A 19,333-nucleotide genomic window follows, 5' to 3' on the forward strand; every position below is an offset into this window, starting at 1 on the left:
TCTAAATTTCACATTGTTCCAAATTTGACAAAATGTAATATTCATCTCCTCAGAAAGCTCTTTATTGGTGAAGTTTATTCTTCACATTTGTTCCCAGCAGTGAGAACCTCTGACTCTCTTCAAAATGTTCATCTGGTTTCAAATAAGAATTTTATTTTTTCTGCTAAGTATGTTTCAAGGTGTTTCATTCAAGGTGTTTCATGTTTCATTCTAAAAACGACTGGGAACACAATACATAGCCACCTTGAGTTCTGAAAGACTGTTGTGGAAGTGTTGGGCCGCTTCAAGTTAATGAAGAACAGACAACACATTGTGTCAATAGTGTAACAATTTATTTGTTCGGACACTCATCTTCCATCACAATTTTTCTATCATTCATAACATACCAGTACATTTTCTTTGTATTACTTGGCTCACAAATCTGAAGATCTCAAACATTCACATAGATGACGAGAATAATTAGTAAACCAAAACTCCTAATGTTGACCAATTTATGGATAAAGCACTTTACAGGAAGGAGGATAATTATCTTACTCCATCAACAAAAAACAGCTACACATTTTTATCTGGTCTTTTTCACATTTTCTGTTTGTACACACTTAATGGTTTCATAAATAACATTTTATCCATTTCTAAAAGTGCACAGATAAGATACCTTCTACATTTGTCATTTTTCATACTGCATGCATACTACACACTGTTTCGTATGATGTACAAACTAAAGGGTTACAGAACGGGAGCTTGTTCCATAACATAATCTTTGTGCTGAGATGATGTCAGTTCCCAAACATGAACAAACACTGATGATCATCCTGTCACCAAGATTTCATCATGGAACAGACCAATGTGTAAAGTGCTTAATGAAACTGTGATCCATACATTCTGATGTACACAGCATGCACTATTTGTTGAGTATGCATTTATTTAATAGTTACATAACTAAGTTTTTAACCATTTATATGAGCATTTGAATGTATGTGAACCCTGACTTCTCGAACAAGCAAGTTGTCCTAAAAGCCCATGAAAAGTACTCCAGGTATTTTATAGCATGACAGCATAATGTTTGAGTAACACCTCATGTGATGCAGGTCTCAGGCAAATCCAAAATGCCTAGAAACCCTGTAATACAGTCAAGTCTCATTAATCTGACATCTTCTGTTGCACTGCAAATTGGCCAATTAACGAGGATGTCGGACTAGATAAATGAGAACAAGTTATGTTTATTCAATTTGTTATGAACAAAAGATAAAGCCGACTGAGGATAAACGGAGGTCAGATTAACGAGACTGTATGCTAATGTACTGCTAATGTACAACTCTGACATCAGACTGATCAATCAGATGATTATCAAATAAGACTTGACACTGCAAAAAAATCTTATTATGGCTGTAGAGCAACTGGAATGAACATTGTGGTGGAATTCCAAAACTGAGACACGGAATGAAATTAAACACCCTTGAAAACCTTCACTGACACGTAGCTAATCCAAAAAATGCTACTGAAATTGCACAGTTGTCAAAACTCAGGATGTACCAATCTAAATAATATAGCTTTTATTATAATCCCAAATCCTCAACAATCAGTTCCTGATGAAGGCATCAGCAGAGACAACAAAATGTTGCAATGTAAAAAAACAAAAATGTCGCAACAATTAAAAGAGCTAATCTGGTACCACGAGGCAGCACCAGTTTAGGAATCCTGCAACAAGAACAGCTGTGACCATATTTATATAGATCAATACGGCCAAGGAACCCTGTCACTGGGTTGGGAAAACAAAGCTAAAAAATGTCACATCTGTGAACTTGAGCATCCATCTGATGATCTTTCCTGGTCAAACAATGGTCTGCTGAGTTTCAAATACCGAGAAAGTGTATCTTCTCCTTTCTACAAATATTTCTAGCAAGCACTTGCATGGATAATATAGGAAATACTTTACATTATAAATCAATATCACAGAAGAAATCTAAATGGATTTCATATATAGAAACTATTGCATGTAAAAATATTCCCTTTGGATCATCATAAAAATTTCAAAACTACCAATAAATATTGTTTCTATATTTTCCAGTCTTATTCGCATTTATACCTGTAGCATGAAAAAATTGGCTCTCTACAAAAATATCTGAACAGTGTTTTTGTGTATTTTGTATCACAGCAAGAATATGATTAAATTATTATTCCATACCATATTCGAGGTTTCTTCCTTACATGTTAACAAACTCAGAAATTAATTATGAATGAGCTCATTTCAATCCAAAATTGTGATACATACAAGTGAGAGAGATTTTTCTGAGAAATACTGGAAATTTTGAATTTTCAGGTGATCTTTCCTTTACAACAAATGAACACATTTCAACATATATCTGACACAAAATATCAGCTTTGTTGACTGGAACACTGGATACAACCATAAGCAATGACTGGACCTTAACAAAAAATTTCCTACTGGTATATTTCAGTTTAACTTGTCACACTGATGGTCAATTTTTAAACAAGAATATGCTAAATTTTATTTGCCTGAGAGGAAAATGATGTCTTAGAATAGTGACGAAACACAGGCACCATATCTTCCACCTGAGGATGTCTCGTAGAAATACATGGCTACAATGGCAGTTATCACAGCAAACAGCATGAGTATCTGTGACCACACCAGCCATTGAATGCGCTTCTCAAGGCGGTTGTTAGTGGTAACCAGTTCATCCATCTGAAAGGAATCATGTCTATATTTACAATAAATACGAAATAATTTTTTTCTGTACATAAACACTGTGAGTGAGTGAATTTAGTTTAACACCGCACTCACCGCAATATTCCAGCTGTATGACTGTGGTCTGTAAATACTTGAGTCTGGACAAGACAATCCAGTGATCAACAGTGAGTGAGCAAGTTTTAGTTTTACGCCGCACTCAGCAATATTCCAGCTATATGGCGGCGGTCAGTAAATAATCGAGTCTTCACCAGACAATCCAGTGATCAACAAAATGAGCATCGATCTGCGTATTTGGAAACAGATGACATGTGTCAACCAAGTCAGCTAGCCTGACCACACAATCCCGTTAGTTGCCTCTTACGACAAGCTGAGTCGCCTTTTATAGCAAGCATGGGTTGCTGAAGGCCTATTATACCCCGGACCTTCACGGGTCCCTTAAAGAAAAGACCAATATATCTGATCATCAGTCTGTTTCCCAGATGAAGTCTGTTATAGCAGTAAAATATGAATATAGACACTTTAAAAAGTATGGCCATAAACATGAGGTACATTTTGCAGTTCAGATTGCACTAGTGCAATATCTAAAACCAGTATGGAGCCACGGACTGAGCCACATGACATGATTTTTTTAATACAAATATGCACACACGTCAAACAATTTGATCTGAAACATTACCTGCATTATACTAGGTAGAATTAACTCCGAAAGCTCTGCTGTTTGGAGTAACAAAATAATTTCAATTTTGCTCCAAATTCGTGAACAAAAGATGTGATGTTTAGCTGTTTTAATGTCTAAAATAAATACCGATTCACAAAGACGATGACAGTTGTTTTCTAAGCAGTAATTAATTTTTATGAAATACATTTACTGTACGTTACATTCTCACACTAGCTCTGGTTTCGTTCGTTTCTGCAAAAGGAAAAATGATTTTTTTCATGACATCTTCAATCATCAAAATTGTACTTCTTGTGACGATATACACAAAACAATATAATGTTATTGTTACGACACACTGACAATTTATAAGTCTCCCCGTGTCTGAACATTCTTCGAAAAAAATAGACCGCGAAAATCATCGACTTCGGATTTGCTAAACTAAAGATCAACACATCGAGGAGAAATACTACAACACAAGCAACAAATGACAGCTGCTATTGAACACAACTAACAGTAAATAACTGAGGATGACTGAAAGGTAATTCTGGTGTATAGTATGGATCTTACGGGAATTTGAATCAGTTTAGAAAATGTATCAATGGTCGTTTTCCAACTCGTTCATATTTTACTTCCACGAGTGCCATGCCGTGTACGTGCTTCCGGTTTCATCAAGGGTGGGTACAATTACAAATATTGTGATATTGTTTCATGATCTGCATTATATAGGTATTGAGTTGTTTTCTTTCAATGTATATGTGTTCAGATTCTGCTTATGAACGCGCATTTTCAAACATCCTTCGTATCTTGTCACTTAGAAAGACCGCGAGTTTGGCCACGCCCTTTCGGGTCATCTACGGCTGTCAACTTTGTGAATGTTGGAAAGTTTATCAAACAAAATCAAAATAAAATCGCTAAATCTGGTAATTTCTGTGCAGAGACAATAACATTTACCTATTCACACCGTGTAATTAATTCCAGATAAAATAGTTGGATATGTCAAAAGGATGGCACATTCTCTTCGGCATCACGATACATGTGGAGTTGTTTGTTTACCGCCGTTGCCATGATCGTTCCTGTTCGTCCAATCGATGATGTAACATTGAGATTGGTTTTGTTTGTTATTATTTGTGCCGAAAGTTACTAATTTTTAGAAAATGGGAAACTTACGGGCTTTCTCTTCGTCAAGGAACAAAAAATATTGATTAAACTATCAAAAAATATTTCATTATGAAGAAAATATTAGACTGGGTACCGCACGACGGTGGTGCGCTGTAAGTCAACAATGGCCATTATTTTCGACTGCGTGCCGAGAAATTCGGCGATCTCATTTTTATTTCGCGGGCGTTTCATTTTAAGGTATATAAACGTATTGAACATTATATATTTAAAAAGGTGAGAATTAGTACATTCCATACATAATTCATATGACACGTAAATCCGACTCGTTGAATAATTATTGCAAGTTTTATTTGGAGATGTCATTATCCTGCACTCCTGTCGAATGGGTTCGACGGCAGCATTGAGAGGATTAATGGGAAGCATGGGTTGCAGTGATCAACAGCATGCGCAGCGATCTGCACAAATGGGAACCAATGACATGTGTCAACCAAGTCAGTGAGTCTGACCACCCAATCCACTTAGTCGTCTCTTACGACAAGCATATTCATCTTTTGTGGCAAGCATGGGTTGCTAAAAGGCCTATTCTATACCGGATCTTCAGGCATTTCATTCGTTTGAGAATGTTTAAATAAAGCAAAGCAATACTTTACTGACATTATGCCCTTCGAAGCCAGGACACCAGAAATGAGCAGAGTATTGAGATTACTAAGTGAGCAAGCGTATTGTATGACGTAAACAAAACAAGTGTGAAATTTTGTACTGCCGTAGTCATATCACAAACTTGCCTGAATGGAATAATTTCTTCATTATACATTTTATTCATGTTCTAGTATGCAGTAAATCAAGGTAAACAAGTCTAACTGTCCTCTTCACTAACTTCACATTGTATAGTTTAATGATGTCCGATGACAAAATACAGAAACAATAGTTGATAGACAAAAGTGAAATGTGCACATGTGCATACATGATATAAATGAAACTTGTCATGTTTCACCATGTTAACAACAAATTTTATACGCCACTTTTAGCAATTTTCCAGCAATGCAATGTCAACTGTCACACCCCTCCATGGTAGTAAATGAACCAACCAACTAATCAGGGGTGTTACATCGTTCCTTTGTTTGGGACAAACATCACTAAGAACTACCAAGACCTTGACCACTTTGAACTGATTACCTATATATATATAATAACACAGGTGACGTGTCAACCACACTGCCCAAAGAGGTTAGAATCCCTGAAAGCTACAATCTGACAACTCACCTGTTTCGACATGCGTGCTACTTGTTCTGGCATTGACAAGGGTATTTCCTTGCTGGGTGTGTCTGGGGAGCCCTTGCTGGCTGTATAGATACAGCGCAGTCTGAAACAAAAGGTGGGATGTTTGTGTTACAGGAAGGCAGAAGATGATTGTTATGCATAGGCTGCACTTCCAGTGACTGATACTATGACCAATGAACTGTATCAGTGGACCGTGGTATATCTGATGACACATTTGGTTTGTTAAAACTTGGTAATATTGTTTGAGTTGATTGAATCTGGGTCAGAAAATCCCTTCTCCAGTAGTACAGAGAGTGATAGTGTTTGATCACATTGGCCCATGAGCCTAAAAATGGCCACTTCGGCTTTCAAAACCCTGAAAAGAGTAGAGATTTTGTGCAAATCTGGTTCTGGAAGACAAAGAGTGTCACTACAAATTGTGGGTGCACAGATATAGAAAGATGTCAGGAACCAAGCTATCATGCGAAGCCTAATGCCGAGATCCAATCGGGTCGCTTGTCCCTTCGGGTAGTGTAAAGGAAATACTACATATCAGATATACAAGAATCTGAGGTAGTATAGACCACGAACCATATACAAAGATGACTTTTGCAAAGATGGGTCCAGCACACCCGCCAACGCACAAGTCGAAGGAAAGGTAGGCGAGTAGACACCCAAACATGTGGCCAAACCCGGAAACCCCCACAACATGGACTAGGGGAACTGCAGCTCGACTTCTTGATTGTCTTTCCTGTTTAATATGGGTGAATGGCAGATTTTGCCAAGTCTGCACATGAACGTTTTCTCGCCAATTGGAGGTGTTCTATTCCACCGGTGGCTCGAACTGTTTCTTGCATCTTGTAGCTGTACACTGTAATTGTTTCTCCACCAGTGGTCGGCGGCAAGTTCCAGAAACTGGCGAGGGATCTGGTAGAAGGTGCGGCCCGAATGCTCTAGGATTTGTTGCTCTAGGATGGAGAGCAAGACACCAGAACATTTCTCCAGCAGGATCTCGAAGACTTCAGCCATGTCGGAAGTTGTCTTTGTTTGTGGCTTGGAGTCTATACTACCTCGGATTCTTGTATATCGATTGCGATATGTGGTATTTCTTCTAAGCTTCTCGAAGGGACAAATGACCTGATCATATCTTGGCATAAGCTTCGCGTGATAGCTTTGTTCCCGGCATCTTTTCTATAGCTATGCACCCGTAATTTGTAGTGACACTCTTTGTCTTCCATGGGCCCGTTTCACAAAACTCTTGTCAGCCTAAGACCTCGTAAGTTTTCTCGTAGCCATTGTATCTCCTACACTGTGACACAGGAGCTACGGATGCTACAAGAAAAGTTACGAGAGCTATGTGAAACGGGGCCCACAACTACATTTGAACAAAATCTCTACTTTTTTCGGGGGTGTGGGAGCCAAGGTGGCCGTTTGGAGGCTTCTTGGCCTAGGCCAAAACCATCACTTTCCATACTACTCTTCACTCATCACAGCAAGATACATCAAGATGGATATATCACATATGACAAATAAAGAGAGGTGTCAGCAGGAATAGGAATAGTAGGCTGGGGACTTAGAGAGTGAGTGAGTGAGTTGAGTTTTTTCATGCGGCACTCAACAATATTCTAGCTATATTCCAGCAGTCTATAAAGAATCAAGTCTGAGACAAACAATCCAATCATCAACAGCATAAGCAGCAATCTATGCAACTGGGATACAATGATATCAACCAAGTAAGCGAGTCTGACCACCTGATCCCGTTAGTAGCCCCTTACCACAAGCATGCGTTCACTGAAAAATGACGACACAGAAAAGAGACACAAAGTGCATTGTAGTGCATGCAAGGGGCATGGGAAGGTGGTGGTAGAGGGGAGTGCTGCTGTTACCTGTGCTCCATGATGCTGTCCCTAGGTACAGTCTTCCATAGCTCACTGATGGACGAGCTGTCATCTGTCACATCCATCCCCATGATGAGGAATTTGTCCTTCTGGATGGTGCTATTCTGGTAGCCTACACAAGCGAAGATAAATCAGTCACACAGATATGGACACACCATTGACTACATGTTAACTCTCTTAAGCAAAATATTAATTCCCATAAGCAAAAAGTGGAAAAGCAATTCAAATTTAGATACATGAACTCCATCTGACATCAGACATTTAAACAAAGTACCAAAAGAGAGGAGAAAGACTTTATGACACACCTTTCACATTTTTGCGGCAAGGAAATAAGGCAGGGTCAAAAAGACAATGCTTGCATATTATAAACCCATTGGCAGTCAAATCCTGCCTGTTTGTTCTCTCCCCTAGTCTGCAGCCAGATCTACACAGCTTATTTATCATCTCAATCTGCTTTGTACAGGAAATATTGCTTGTACCGAGGTCAAACAATGTCTCTTGGGAGAAAAACAAACAAACAAACAGCAAACTTGGATAAGAGCTCTAACCACTGCATCTTATGACATGGTTATGGGGCTAGTGATGGGTTGGGATAATTTTGTATAGAGAGGTATGGTGAGCATCCCTTTCAGAGCCCTGCTAACTGACCTGCCTGCAGGTAAACATACACCTCTGTGCAAGTTCCAGCCTTCACAACACCTGAGCTGGGGCGTACACGGTACTTTTCAGGGGATGTTGTCTTCACTTTGTATGCCACTGAATACGGGTGTGTGTTGGTTAGAGATATAATGTCATAAGATTCCCGACCATTCTCATCAACATTAAACTCCAGCTCCTCAGCAGGACTACAACAGACAAAACATGTTAGTTAGACAGAGTAACATGAATGTTTTTTGCATACCATCTTCAATGACTAAGCACTATAATGTGACTTAAAATTGTTTGAAATCAATACAGGCATAAAACATTGTACCGATTTTCAAATTGTCTTCTGTCTGTGACCATAGCCACTGGTATGATGGCCAAGTCTTGTAAAATTCTGCTGGTTCTCTTTAATCTCAGCTGATAATAGTTTGCAACATTACACTGATCTGAAAATGATGCTAACAGGACAGTTCAGGCATGTAATATCAAAAGTTTCTGGATAATATAACTAGGCCCAAAGCACGAATTAAATACCTTTTGGAATAATGACTCTAAGCTGCTCATGTTCATTTTGGTAACAATATCACCCAATCACAAACATGACGCGTAACTTTTAAAATGATGCTACAAATTCACACCAGTCCAACCTTCATCATAATAATTTGGAACACTGCTAATGAAAGGTTCTTAAGAGTGTATGACTGGTTAAATTGTTGAAGCTGAAAATACAAATACAGAGTAACATACCTAACTGTGAGTAGTCTGCCAATGAAGGAGTTCTCATCTCTATGTTGTTTCCGTGCCATCGGTGAGGGACTTGTTCGTGGGGGGCGTAAATTTGAAGGCGACAGATTCTGCAAAATCATCTTATTAACAATTGACAATGCGAGAGTGAGTTTAAATTTACTCTGCATTCAGCAATATTCAAGCTACATGGCGGCAGTCTGTATATAATCAGATCTGCACCAGACAATCCAGTGATCAACAGCATGAGCATCAGTTTGCACAACTGGTGTATGAAGATGTGTTAACCCAGTAGGTGAGCCTGACCCCCCAATCCTGTAAGTCACCTCTTAAGACAAGCATGGGTTACTGAAGACCAGTTTTAACCTGGATTGTCATGGGTAGATTGATAATGAAGTCATATGGGGTGACAATGCAGTTAACAAATAATTGCTGCCTTAGTCATGGTTCAAGGTTTCCCATGCAACTAATAACATTCAAATGTGGTTTCAGGGGACAGAGGTCAATAAAACCCATAGATTTTGATTGATTGATTGACCACTGATACAACATTAAATATTTTTTCTTTGACTTGAATTTCTGTTGTCAACAGCTAACCATTGGTGTTCAAAAGCAAAAACATGACAAAAATAATATGAACATCAAAACAACCAAATAATGTATGTCAATTCATTTCTGCACTCGAACTATATGACAATATACAATGAATATCAGAATACAAAGAAACCATAAAACACATACCAGTGTGAGGGGTTTACTTTCCTTTGCATTAGAATTTGTGTTGATTTCCTCTTTGTCTACACTGATACTTTTGAAGACAGCTGGATCTTGGTCCGCAAAAGTTACCTGTAATTTAGTGTAAATACAAACAATGGTGAAAACACAGAAGACTGCAAAAATAAAAACCTTGTAGAAAAAGACGAGAAAACACTCAACTACTAGCTCCAAGGCAGTCTGTAAAAGCACACAGTAAATACATACAGGCATTCAGCAGGGAGCAGCAGAATTATTGTTACAACTGACTTGGTGCTTAGCAACACTGTGTTAGATGACATCACAATGGTATGATGTCATGGTCAGCCAACACAGAAAACAGTGGCGATGACATCACAAAGGGTTGCTATGGCTACATTTAGAGGACTGACTACAAGAGCAGCTGAGAATAGTGAAATTGCAAAGTGAGGCAGAGTTTAGAAGCCTTTTAAACATTTATTTAAAAAAAAGGGTATTTTCAAGTGCTGTTACAAAGATTTACCTGTTTCAAATGTTCGTAAATAGTGTTAGTGTAGAATAAACATCAAAGGTATGTTAGTTTCACTGCATTTCATTTTACTGTTTTTTGGTGTTATTGAGTTTCCCGTTACCATGGCAACAGCTCACCTCTTTGCTCTGAAATTATCAAAAAACAAAACAATGGTACTTTTCTTCTGGACGTCCTCTCACAATAAGCTAGGATTTTCACTCAACAACCATGCAATGAAAATATTGTGATTTTCAATACAGAGACAACAATAAGCAGTACCTTCAGCAGCGTGCAAAACATTGATATTAAACAGGCCAATTTCATTTCTTGTTTCTGCTGGTCAACTAAAATACTTTGGTATCCAACTACAGAACATTTACTGGAGGTTGGAAAGGAATGGAGTTTTCTTCGTCCAGAATGATGACATAATTGGCAGACAGACACAATGATTTGGGTGTGTATATACACAAATACAGAATCACAATTAAAGCAACAAAATCATTTCTATATTTCAAAACCAAACAAGAAATAAATTTGGTCACAACAAAGCAGGAAATAATAAAGTCATCATCAAACACCCAGAAAACAACAAACAAACATTAAATATATATTGAAAGAAATAACATTAACCAGTCCACCAAATGCATCAAAACAATCTTCCTAGGTGTAGTTCTATTCTGTTTCACTTCGTCCAGACATCAAAAAGCACTTCACAACTGTGCCCATGTCGGAGTCAAACAAGGTATACAGTGGGACAAGCTAACACTTTAACCACTAGGCCTCCCTAATGACATTTCTCCCATGATGGAACAGGTCCTTCCTCTGTGAAGCCCCCGCTCTATTGTGAATTGTCCCGTACTCACCCTTTTCCTTGCTGCGGAGTTGACCGTAGCACTCCCATCCCCCTCAGTCCGACTGGCACTGGGAACATACTTGTATTTAAACTTATCCTGAAAGAGAAGAACACTAAGGTTTACAATGTGTGAATGTAACAGAACTTGTACAAAGCCGTAGAGGTTACTGATTCTTTGAAGAAAGTCCTTCTTGGGGTACATGTAAACATTAAAATGTCCATTTAAAAATCTCATGACAGTTGTAACTATTTTTTTCGATTAAACATTTACATAAAACAAAAAAAATAGTTTTTGTCTTGTTAGACCACTTCTGAAGGACTCCATTGGGCCCCCTACAGCCAAGAGCAGGTAACTCTTGACGTCGACCCCATACCTCACTTTTCATGCTGAATGTATCAGACAGAATGAGGGGAGGAGGGTGGCCGTACCCCAAGGAGGACTTTCTTCACAGAATCAGTAACCTCTACAGGTTTGTACAAATCATTTTCATAAGACGGCCTCCTGCCTTGTCAGACTCCCAAAGACTGTGAGTCAGGAGTGGTATTCTGTCTGGTACCAACTAAATCCATGTTGGAGTAAAATCTACAACTGATATGGAAACAGAAAAACACACGCCTACCAAGCCACCTCACCATGGACATCACGCTGGTGCCTGGCAAGGGCAGGAAATAGAGAGCCCATGCTTAAATGTTGATTGGCTTAAATCAATTATGCCATAAAACCCCACCCCGCAACCATTACAATGGACAGGAATGTATGAGGACATGCTGTGCCAACTCCCAACCTAAATAGCCCTGAAAAATTGACAACTGAAAGACAGACCCAAGCAAGATCCTTAAAATGTGTGTCAAGTTGGAAATGATGAGTGAAGGTGTTCGGTTGGTAAAGAGCGAGAGAACCGATCACCTCACTGAGCAGTGCAAAGCGGCATCTGCCCTATTAAGTCTGTCTTCAATCCCACATGGGAAGGCAAACCTTCGCGTTGTAACCAAAAACAAGTAGAGCAACAAAGTAGTATAGTATAGTAGTAGTATAGGGAATAGTGATTCTGGACCACTTTCAAGAAATGTCTCTACAAAGCCTTATTTACTAAATAAGGCTTTGGTTGGGCTATTAGCTCTTGCTACTATTACCCCTACTATAAAAAAGTTGGCGGTAATTACTGTGCCTTGGTAGGAGGTAATACTGTGCCGTACGGTACGATCAATAATTCTTCTCTTACAAATCCCCTACCCGGCCCATCCCTCAAGTAGTATAAGTTAGGTTCGTCGGCTTTCATATCCACTTTATCTATGTTGTAAGTTTTGACTGACCATATAGGATCGGTGGCTCGCTTACGGCTATCGCCCTCGTGTTCCCCCGGCTGGTATAGATACCTCACTAGGACCCTATCTGGTATCTGTTTCTCCTTCCCACGCAATGGAGCGGCCGACTCTGCAACTATTGATTTTAGTTTGATAGCGTCTGCCGGTTTCTTACCGGTGAGACGGGTGACTTCATGGTTGATTGCCGACACCACCTTGGGTAACCTCGTGACCCATTCAGTCGATCGTTTTCCAGGGGTGGTCATCTCCCTAGCATACTGATAGCCGAACAAGCGCTCAGCCAAAGTCCTATTAAATCTCTCAACTATGGCTTGGCTGCGATGGGCTCCGGCCGTGCCACGCCTGACCTTTGTATCGTGTTTGGCTAGCAGTTGTGACACGACGCCCATGAACTCCCGTCCGGGGTCAACTTGCAGCTCTGTTGGCCACGTCAGCGGGCTGCGTTTGTATATACGTTCAAATCCTCTGGCTACCTGGGCCGAATCTTTCGTGGTCAAGGGTTCGGCTTCCTTGTAACGACTGGCTACGTCCACTACGGTTAAGGCATACTTGTACCTCTTATCGTGGGGTAGGAACAGTAGGTCTGCCTGGTGAATGCTATTAGGTATGTTAATACCGAACCTCCTTCTAGGTACGTAGCGTGGTGCAGGCAAATAGATCTGCCACAGGGCTTGTTTTTCAAGCCACGCTTTGGCTTCCTCCGGGGGTACTCGCGCTAGTTTAGCTAGCTTATCTACTGCGCTAGCTCCTTTCCAGTACCCACGCGGGCTGTAGTAAATAGACTCAAATTTTTTCATGTCCATACGCGTATGTGTTTATCCCATCAATAGCTATCCAACGTTTCGTGTCCATAGGCGATAGGGACGTCTTGTTTATAGTCAGTCCGTATATCTTGTGCCCATCACTTCTAAGTGTGTTCATTTTATGCCTAAAGGTACGGGTCTTGAACAGGGCTTCCTTGAATCTGGCGTGTTTGATGTGTTGTTTCACCACATACTTCTTAACCCCCTTAGCCTTCCGGATCTCGCTATTGTCGGCTTTCAGTATGGAGTACATCTTAGGCCTCAAACCTATGTACTCGGCTATGGGCGTGCCAGCACACTCGTCCTTCATCTTACCTAGGACCTTTTTATTTACCGTACTGTGCATGGCATGGGTCTTAGGGTAGTCGCTGGTGTCGTATAAATCGATGTGTTTTTTCATGTCCTCGTACACGTCCTCGGTTCGAATCTCCATCAGCAGGGAATCCGTGTCAGTGTACAGCACTTCGCACCTGTCGCCGTACTGTTTCTTGAGCTCGTTGTAGTAAAAGTCGTACATCAGGTGTTTGGATAAATCGAGGATGCTCATCCCCACGTAAACAGGTCGGTTGAATTTTATGTGGCTTTTCTTCATGTGTAGGGCAGCCAGGTCGTCTGTGAATATCTTGCTACGGTTGAATGCCGGACTGGCTATCAATTTCCTGAGCTTGTCTTCCTCACTAGATCTAACCAGCTTCACGGTCACGCGTTTCCTCAGGTTCTCCATAGTCTTACCAAACACCGAGTTGTTCATGAGCTTGTAGAGATTTTTCTCGAAATCACTGGTGGCTTTTTTTCGTAGGTCTGTGTTCATTCTGATGTAGGGCTCCATCCATGGGCTCTGGTCAAACATGAGCACCCTGTGTATTTTGGCCAGCCTCATACCCAACGACAGGTACAGCTGTAGGTTGCGATAGTGAACGATGTACTTGGTCTTATTCATTAAGTTAGGCACGAGTTTTTCAACGTCTGTCACACGACCACCTGACAAGTTATGTTGGTACTCAGACATCCAGTCTGGGTTAACCCTCATACGTTCGGGTGCAAGGGGATAGCTGTTGTGCGATGCGTGTAATGCCTTGGGATACTCTAAGTCAACTTCGAGGATATAACCTTTGTTCGAATCTGGTGCAATGCTCATAACGTCAACGTGGGGTACCCATTCGAATCCCCCTGTAGGTAGATACTGGCTCATGGCCCAGCCGTACAGGTTATTTGCGTCGAGGTAGAGAATGTGATTGGTTGGGTTGTTAGGATCGTAACCTTTCACGTATTGATTATTTGCTTTAGCGTATCGTTTGGATGCCATGGAAATCCCACCTCGCAAGCCTTTCTCAATGAATAGGTGCATGTCGTAATCTGTGAGCAATTCTAAATTAACTCCGGTCTTTTTAAGCAAGGCGTCCCACGACAGACCTGGGCTGGTGTAATACCATGCGGGGTCGAGTTTATACTGCTTGAAACATGTCCGCCGAAACGTCTCGAACACGTCGGCTAACAGCAGTACATCTGTCCTCAAGTACAGGTCGTGATAATCGCCCAGGTTCTTACAACCCAGTTTATTCCATACGTTAATCGCGTGCGAGTAATCGTCTCGTGAGACGGACGCCTCATTCAGCTTGCTATAAAAGCAGTCGATAGGAGGTAGTCTGGTCTCGGTGAACTTGACCCAACTATCCATGTACTCATATGGGTACACACCCTTCCTCATAAGCAGGGGTCTAGTCTCGGCGTCTGTGTATCGATCGGTGATAGGGAAGGTATTGTTGGCCTTGACCAGACTGTCGAGTGACGACAGGAGGAACTGAAACGAGTCAATGAACCTAAGTCCGTTTAAGCTGAAGGAGATGTATCTCTCCATGTTGTTGGGGATGCACGTTATATTACCATCGATTTTAGCGATGGCCTGCATGATCAAGTGTGAGTCGTACCCTCTCAAGTTGTGAAAGACAACGGGGATGTTTATTGTCTTAGGGTTGATTTTAAGCTTGAGGTTGCACGCGTTGTGAGCGGCGCCTCTATACTTACCAGTTATGTGACAGTGATCTCTCACCGAATCACCGTTAAGCGGTGAGTCACACACGTGACACTTAGTGCTACTAGCGTGGGCTAGCCTGTCGGCTCGGGTCATACGTATGGGAGCGATTTTATACAATGCATTCCTAATAATTTTTTCTTCCTCCTGCAAGCACTTTAGAAACCTTTCAGCCGCGTCAGGACCCCTATACACTACCGGAGCTTTCGTTTCCCCGTCACAACGGACGACAATGTACCCAAAACCGCAGGCCTTATGTTCCTGGGTTTTGTGGGTGAAGGCACCACTGGGGGAATCCCCACCCACAACCAAGGCTTCGAAGTCGGCGTATATGATATAAGGCACAGACATTTGGTTCTTGTGGTTGTCGAATTTTAGGATATTTTCACCTTCCTTAGGCATGTCGACTCGTATGGCCGTCTGCCCAACACCTTGGCAATCCTCCCGGTGGGATTCTAATAAATCAGCTCGTGTGAAACCGTGTAGGCATCGCTCACAGAAGTGTTTTTTCCCTCTGTATGCCGATTGGTCACACAACAGCCTGCTAAAGTGTTTTATCCATGTGTAGTGATACTTTTCACCTCGCTGGATCATGAATATATTGATAACTTGGCGATCCTTCACCGGGCTGACCCTGTGTACTATTGTTGTGTTACCTTCGTGCCCAAAGACATTTATAGCCAGATTATTCTGTTTTTCTACTTTAGTGATCTGGGATATGGGGGTGGGTTCATCTATACCATCCCAATTAAGCCAATCATCTTGGGGATAGCTAGAAAGCCTATCTGAATGAGTGCCAGCTGGAAATAAGGCTGACCTGATAGCTAACCTCAGGCAATCGTTTCCTGTATTCTTAACGTTTACTATGGCTTTTTTGTTCTTATAGTAGGGAGGCAAGGCTAGGTATGACCCGCCTCTGAACGGCACGTAGTTAGCTATGTCTAGATAGACGTTATCGATTTTATCCACAGCCCACCCGGACCCCATGTGCGTGTAGCGTTCTAGGTATTCTCGTATCTGCTGAAAACTGGTATCGATTGATGCGTCAATGGTCTCTGTATGTGTGGCGACCTCTTGTTTGCCTCGGAAGTAAGGTTGAACATACTCAGTGGCCCCTGTGGTGCCCTCCTTATCGAGCGACATTTTCACCGTGATCTGAAACTTGATACTTCCTAGGTTATTTAGTTCCTGGTTGACCTTATCAGCTATCAGAGGCTTGATATCTGTAATGTCTATGTTTCTATCGACGAGCATGCGCCAACCTCTCAAATAGTTGCCTACAGCGCGCTCAGTGCGAACGAACTGCAGGTCAACAGCTCTATTCTGTTGTAATAATTCTACGAGCTGTGGTTTCCTCATACGGGAATACCCACCTAAACCCAAATCGTGTGCCTCGGCTTTCAGTTGTTTTACAGTGGGAGGTTTTGCTACGGGGGCATGTGATAACAATGCGGTTAACCCGGCTCTCCCCATGTGTGAATAACCCGTGTGCCCAAGCTGTTTCGCTTGAGCTTTTAACTGTTTTACCGTAGGAGGGACTTCTAAACCTAGTAATCCCAACAATGCTGGCTTCCGCATTCTAGAATACCCGATAACACCTCTCTGTTTTGCGACCCTCTTGAGCTCGCGCACAGTAGACATCGTGTTTACACCTAAGAAAACTAATGTCTAATTGGTTCACAGTAAGGGGAGGTAACTCTTAAGTGGCTATCTTGAGCAGTCGCCTACGTTCTTTTATGTAGCCTTTTTTATTCTCGTATATGAGTTGATGTCTGACTACGTTCGCTCCGTGAGCTTTACATAGACAGTAGTGTCCTTTAACCCCGATACCACACACAGAACACGTGTAGTTAGGACTTCCCATATGGAAACAACAGAACCCCTGATTCCTGCATTTCCTACCACAGGCCTCGGTCTTCCCCATAAGTATATATTCGCATCGGTATGGAGCGGGTCTCATGTTTACTTATATAGGTATTTTAGTTTAATTGCTTCGCAACCAACGCAGTAGCTGCTATACCCAACACTATGAAGCCCAGTTCACGATTCATTTGCCCCTTGGATGGTGTGTAGTACTGAGCGAGTGTGGGTTTATTGAGCGGTTCCAATTGTTTACCAGTTAGTAGATAGTATTCTTTCATTGCTTCATCGACATCGTTGAATGTTTGAACGGCATGGTTTTCACGCGTGAGTTGTTCGTTAATAAAATCGATCCTCTGGAGGCGTTTTTTAGCGTACTCGGCCTGTGCTCTTTGTAATTTCTCAGTAGCGAGATCGTGTCGCTTCCTTTCTTCCTGTATTTCAGCCGCGTGATCATCTCGTAGTTTCGAGAAGAGGTAATTACTCCCGGAAAATGCCAGGGCATTCACTAACGCCCCACCGACCATCATAGCTATCGTGGCCATCCCTATATTTATTTCATTATATTATCAGGTATTATTCCTTGTTTTACTAGGATGTCTTTTGTGGCCATCGCCATACCAAGGTTCATTATGAGCATACCCATATCCTGCAGGTTGAAATCTAGCTTGATAGTTGGTTGTTTAAGCACCATTTTAGTCAACCGAGCGTACCCTACGGCTAGACTAGCGACCACTGTGGCGTGGTATGCGTCGTTGACGAACGTTTTCCCCTCAGACATTATGTATATGATATAAAATATTAAAATTATAACATGATATGCGGGTCGACGGTGGGGGTACCCCCCACTGTGGGGGTTACCACCTCAGGTACCACCTCACGTCCCTCACGTGTATATAACCACGAGATAGCCAAGGCAGCAGTTACACCTACAGCCAACAACAGTCGGGTTGGGTTGGTCACTTTATGTTGCCACCGTTTTTTACCGGCAGCTACTCTCTTAGGATTCTTCTGTCTGGTTACTGTTGAAGTGGTCTCCACCGTCACCTCAGGACTCACTGTTTGGGGTGTGGGGGGTACCACCACTGGGGTCTCCTCCTGTGCAGCATCCATCTATACTATTATTATTATTCTTTCTCTCAAATTGGCAATGTTTTGCCGTGATAATCGCCGCCGTCACTGGAGCCAACAACATACCATATTTGTGGTACAACCCGCAGCTGATAGAGCTCACGGCGTGTTCGATAAAAGGGTCTTTCTCGAGGTCCTCCCACAGGTAAAGTCGGCGCTCTGGTGGAATGGGAAGGAAATGTGACACAATACCGGTGTATATCTGGGTCATAGCCGATCCTATTGTCTTTGTCATTTCTGCTCCGAGCCGGGACTCGTATCTAGCGTACAGCTTATCGATTTCTTCGGCTGACATTTTGTTGATTTTATCTGGAGTGTAGTCTCCAAAGTAATGTTTGGCTTTGCCGCCAACAGCCAACGCCACCAGTTTCTCTCGCTTGGGGGAATCCCCCACACCCCCACTGGGGGTACCCCCCAACTGTTCGAGCAATTCCTCACACTCCATCTTATAATATAACAAGTAAGATTTAGTTTTAACTATATAATACCCGATGCAGACAAAACACAGAGAAATGAAGGTTAAGTTGCACACGACAAATACTTCAAATATCATAGCTTTGCTTAGCTTTGCTTAGCTTTGCTTAGCTTTGCTTAGCTTTAGCTTAGCTTTGCTTAGCTTTAGTATACTATATATGCTACTGGTTGGTCGGTTTTTAGAACGAGCTTAGCGTGTTTAGTTTCAGCGAGCTGTTTCTTCACCCGTTCCCGTTCTAATTTACTCATCACATCGTTCTCTCTCAAACACTCCTCGAACGAATCCCTGTCCTTGCAGTGAAATAAGGCCACCCATCGCGTCTGCTCCCTGAGGTCTTTCAACACCGAGTTGAACTTCTGCGTTAGCACCCAGACGCTGTGATTTGCATGCCGGCCAGAGAAGGCCAGGTACGATAGCATGTCTCTCTTTTTTGTTATCTCGCGATTAGCGCTGCAGTCGTCCAGTATAAACAGCGTCGGTTCCCCTTTAAATTTCTCGTGAAGAGCTTTCAACCAGTCCTGCAGGCGTGTTCCAGGGTCGATTTTGTGTACGTCAGGGTCCGTCATTACCCAAGGT

The 19,333-nt window shown here is 41.8% G+C and overlaps 1 protein-coding gene across 1 annotated transcript in view; it reads right to left on the reverse strand.

The window, feature by feature from the left end:
* Window positions 1-318: 318 nt before the first annotated feature.
* LOC137274477 (motile sperm domain-containing protein 2-like) overlaps window positions 319-19,333 on the reverse strand; it is a 38,923-nt gene continuing 19,908 nt past the window's right edge. The window contains exons 9-15 of the mRNA XM_067807680.1: window positions 11,141-11,227; window positions 9,776-9,880; window positions 9,038-9,144; window positions 8,294-8,490; window positions 7,634-7,757; window positions 5,751-5,850; window positions 319-2,704 (exon numbers count right to left, since the gene is read on the reverse strand). Coding sequence (XP_067663781.1) covers window positions 2,537-2,704; window positions 5,751-5,850; window positions 7,634-7,757; window positions 8,294-8,490; window positions 9,038-9,144; window positions 9,776-9,880; window positions 11,141-11,227 — 888 coding nt within the window. The 3' untranslated portion in view covers window positions 319-2,536. The remainder of the gene's footprint in view (window positions 2,705-5,750; window positions 5,851-7,633; window positions 7,758-8,293; window positions 8,491-9,037; window positions 9,145-9,775; window positions 9,881-11,140; window positions 11,228-19,333) is intronic.

Source organism: Haliotis asinina, chromosome 2 (genome assembly GCF_037392515.1).
Source record: "Haliotis asinina isolate JCU_RB_2024 chromosome 2, JCU_Hal_asi_v2, whole genome shotgun sequence".
In the NCBI taxonomy this organism is placed as follows: domain Eukaryota; kingdom Metazoa; phylum Mollusca; class Gastropoda; order Lepetellida; family Haliotidae; genus Haliotis; species Haliotis asinina.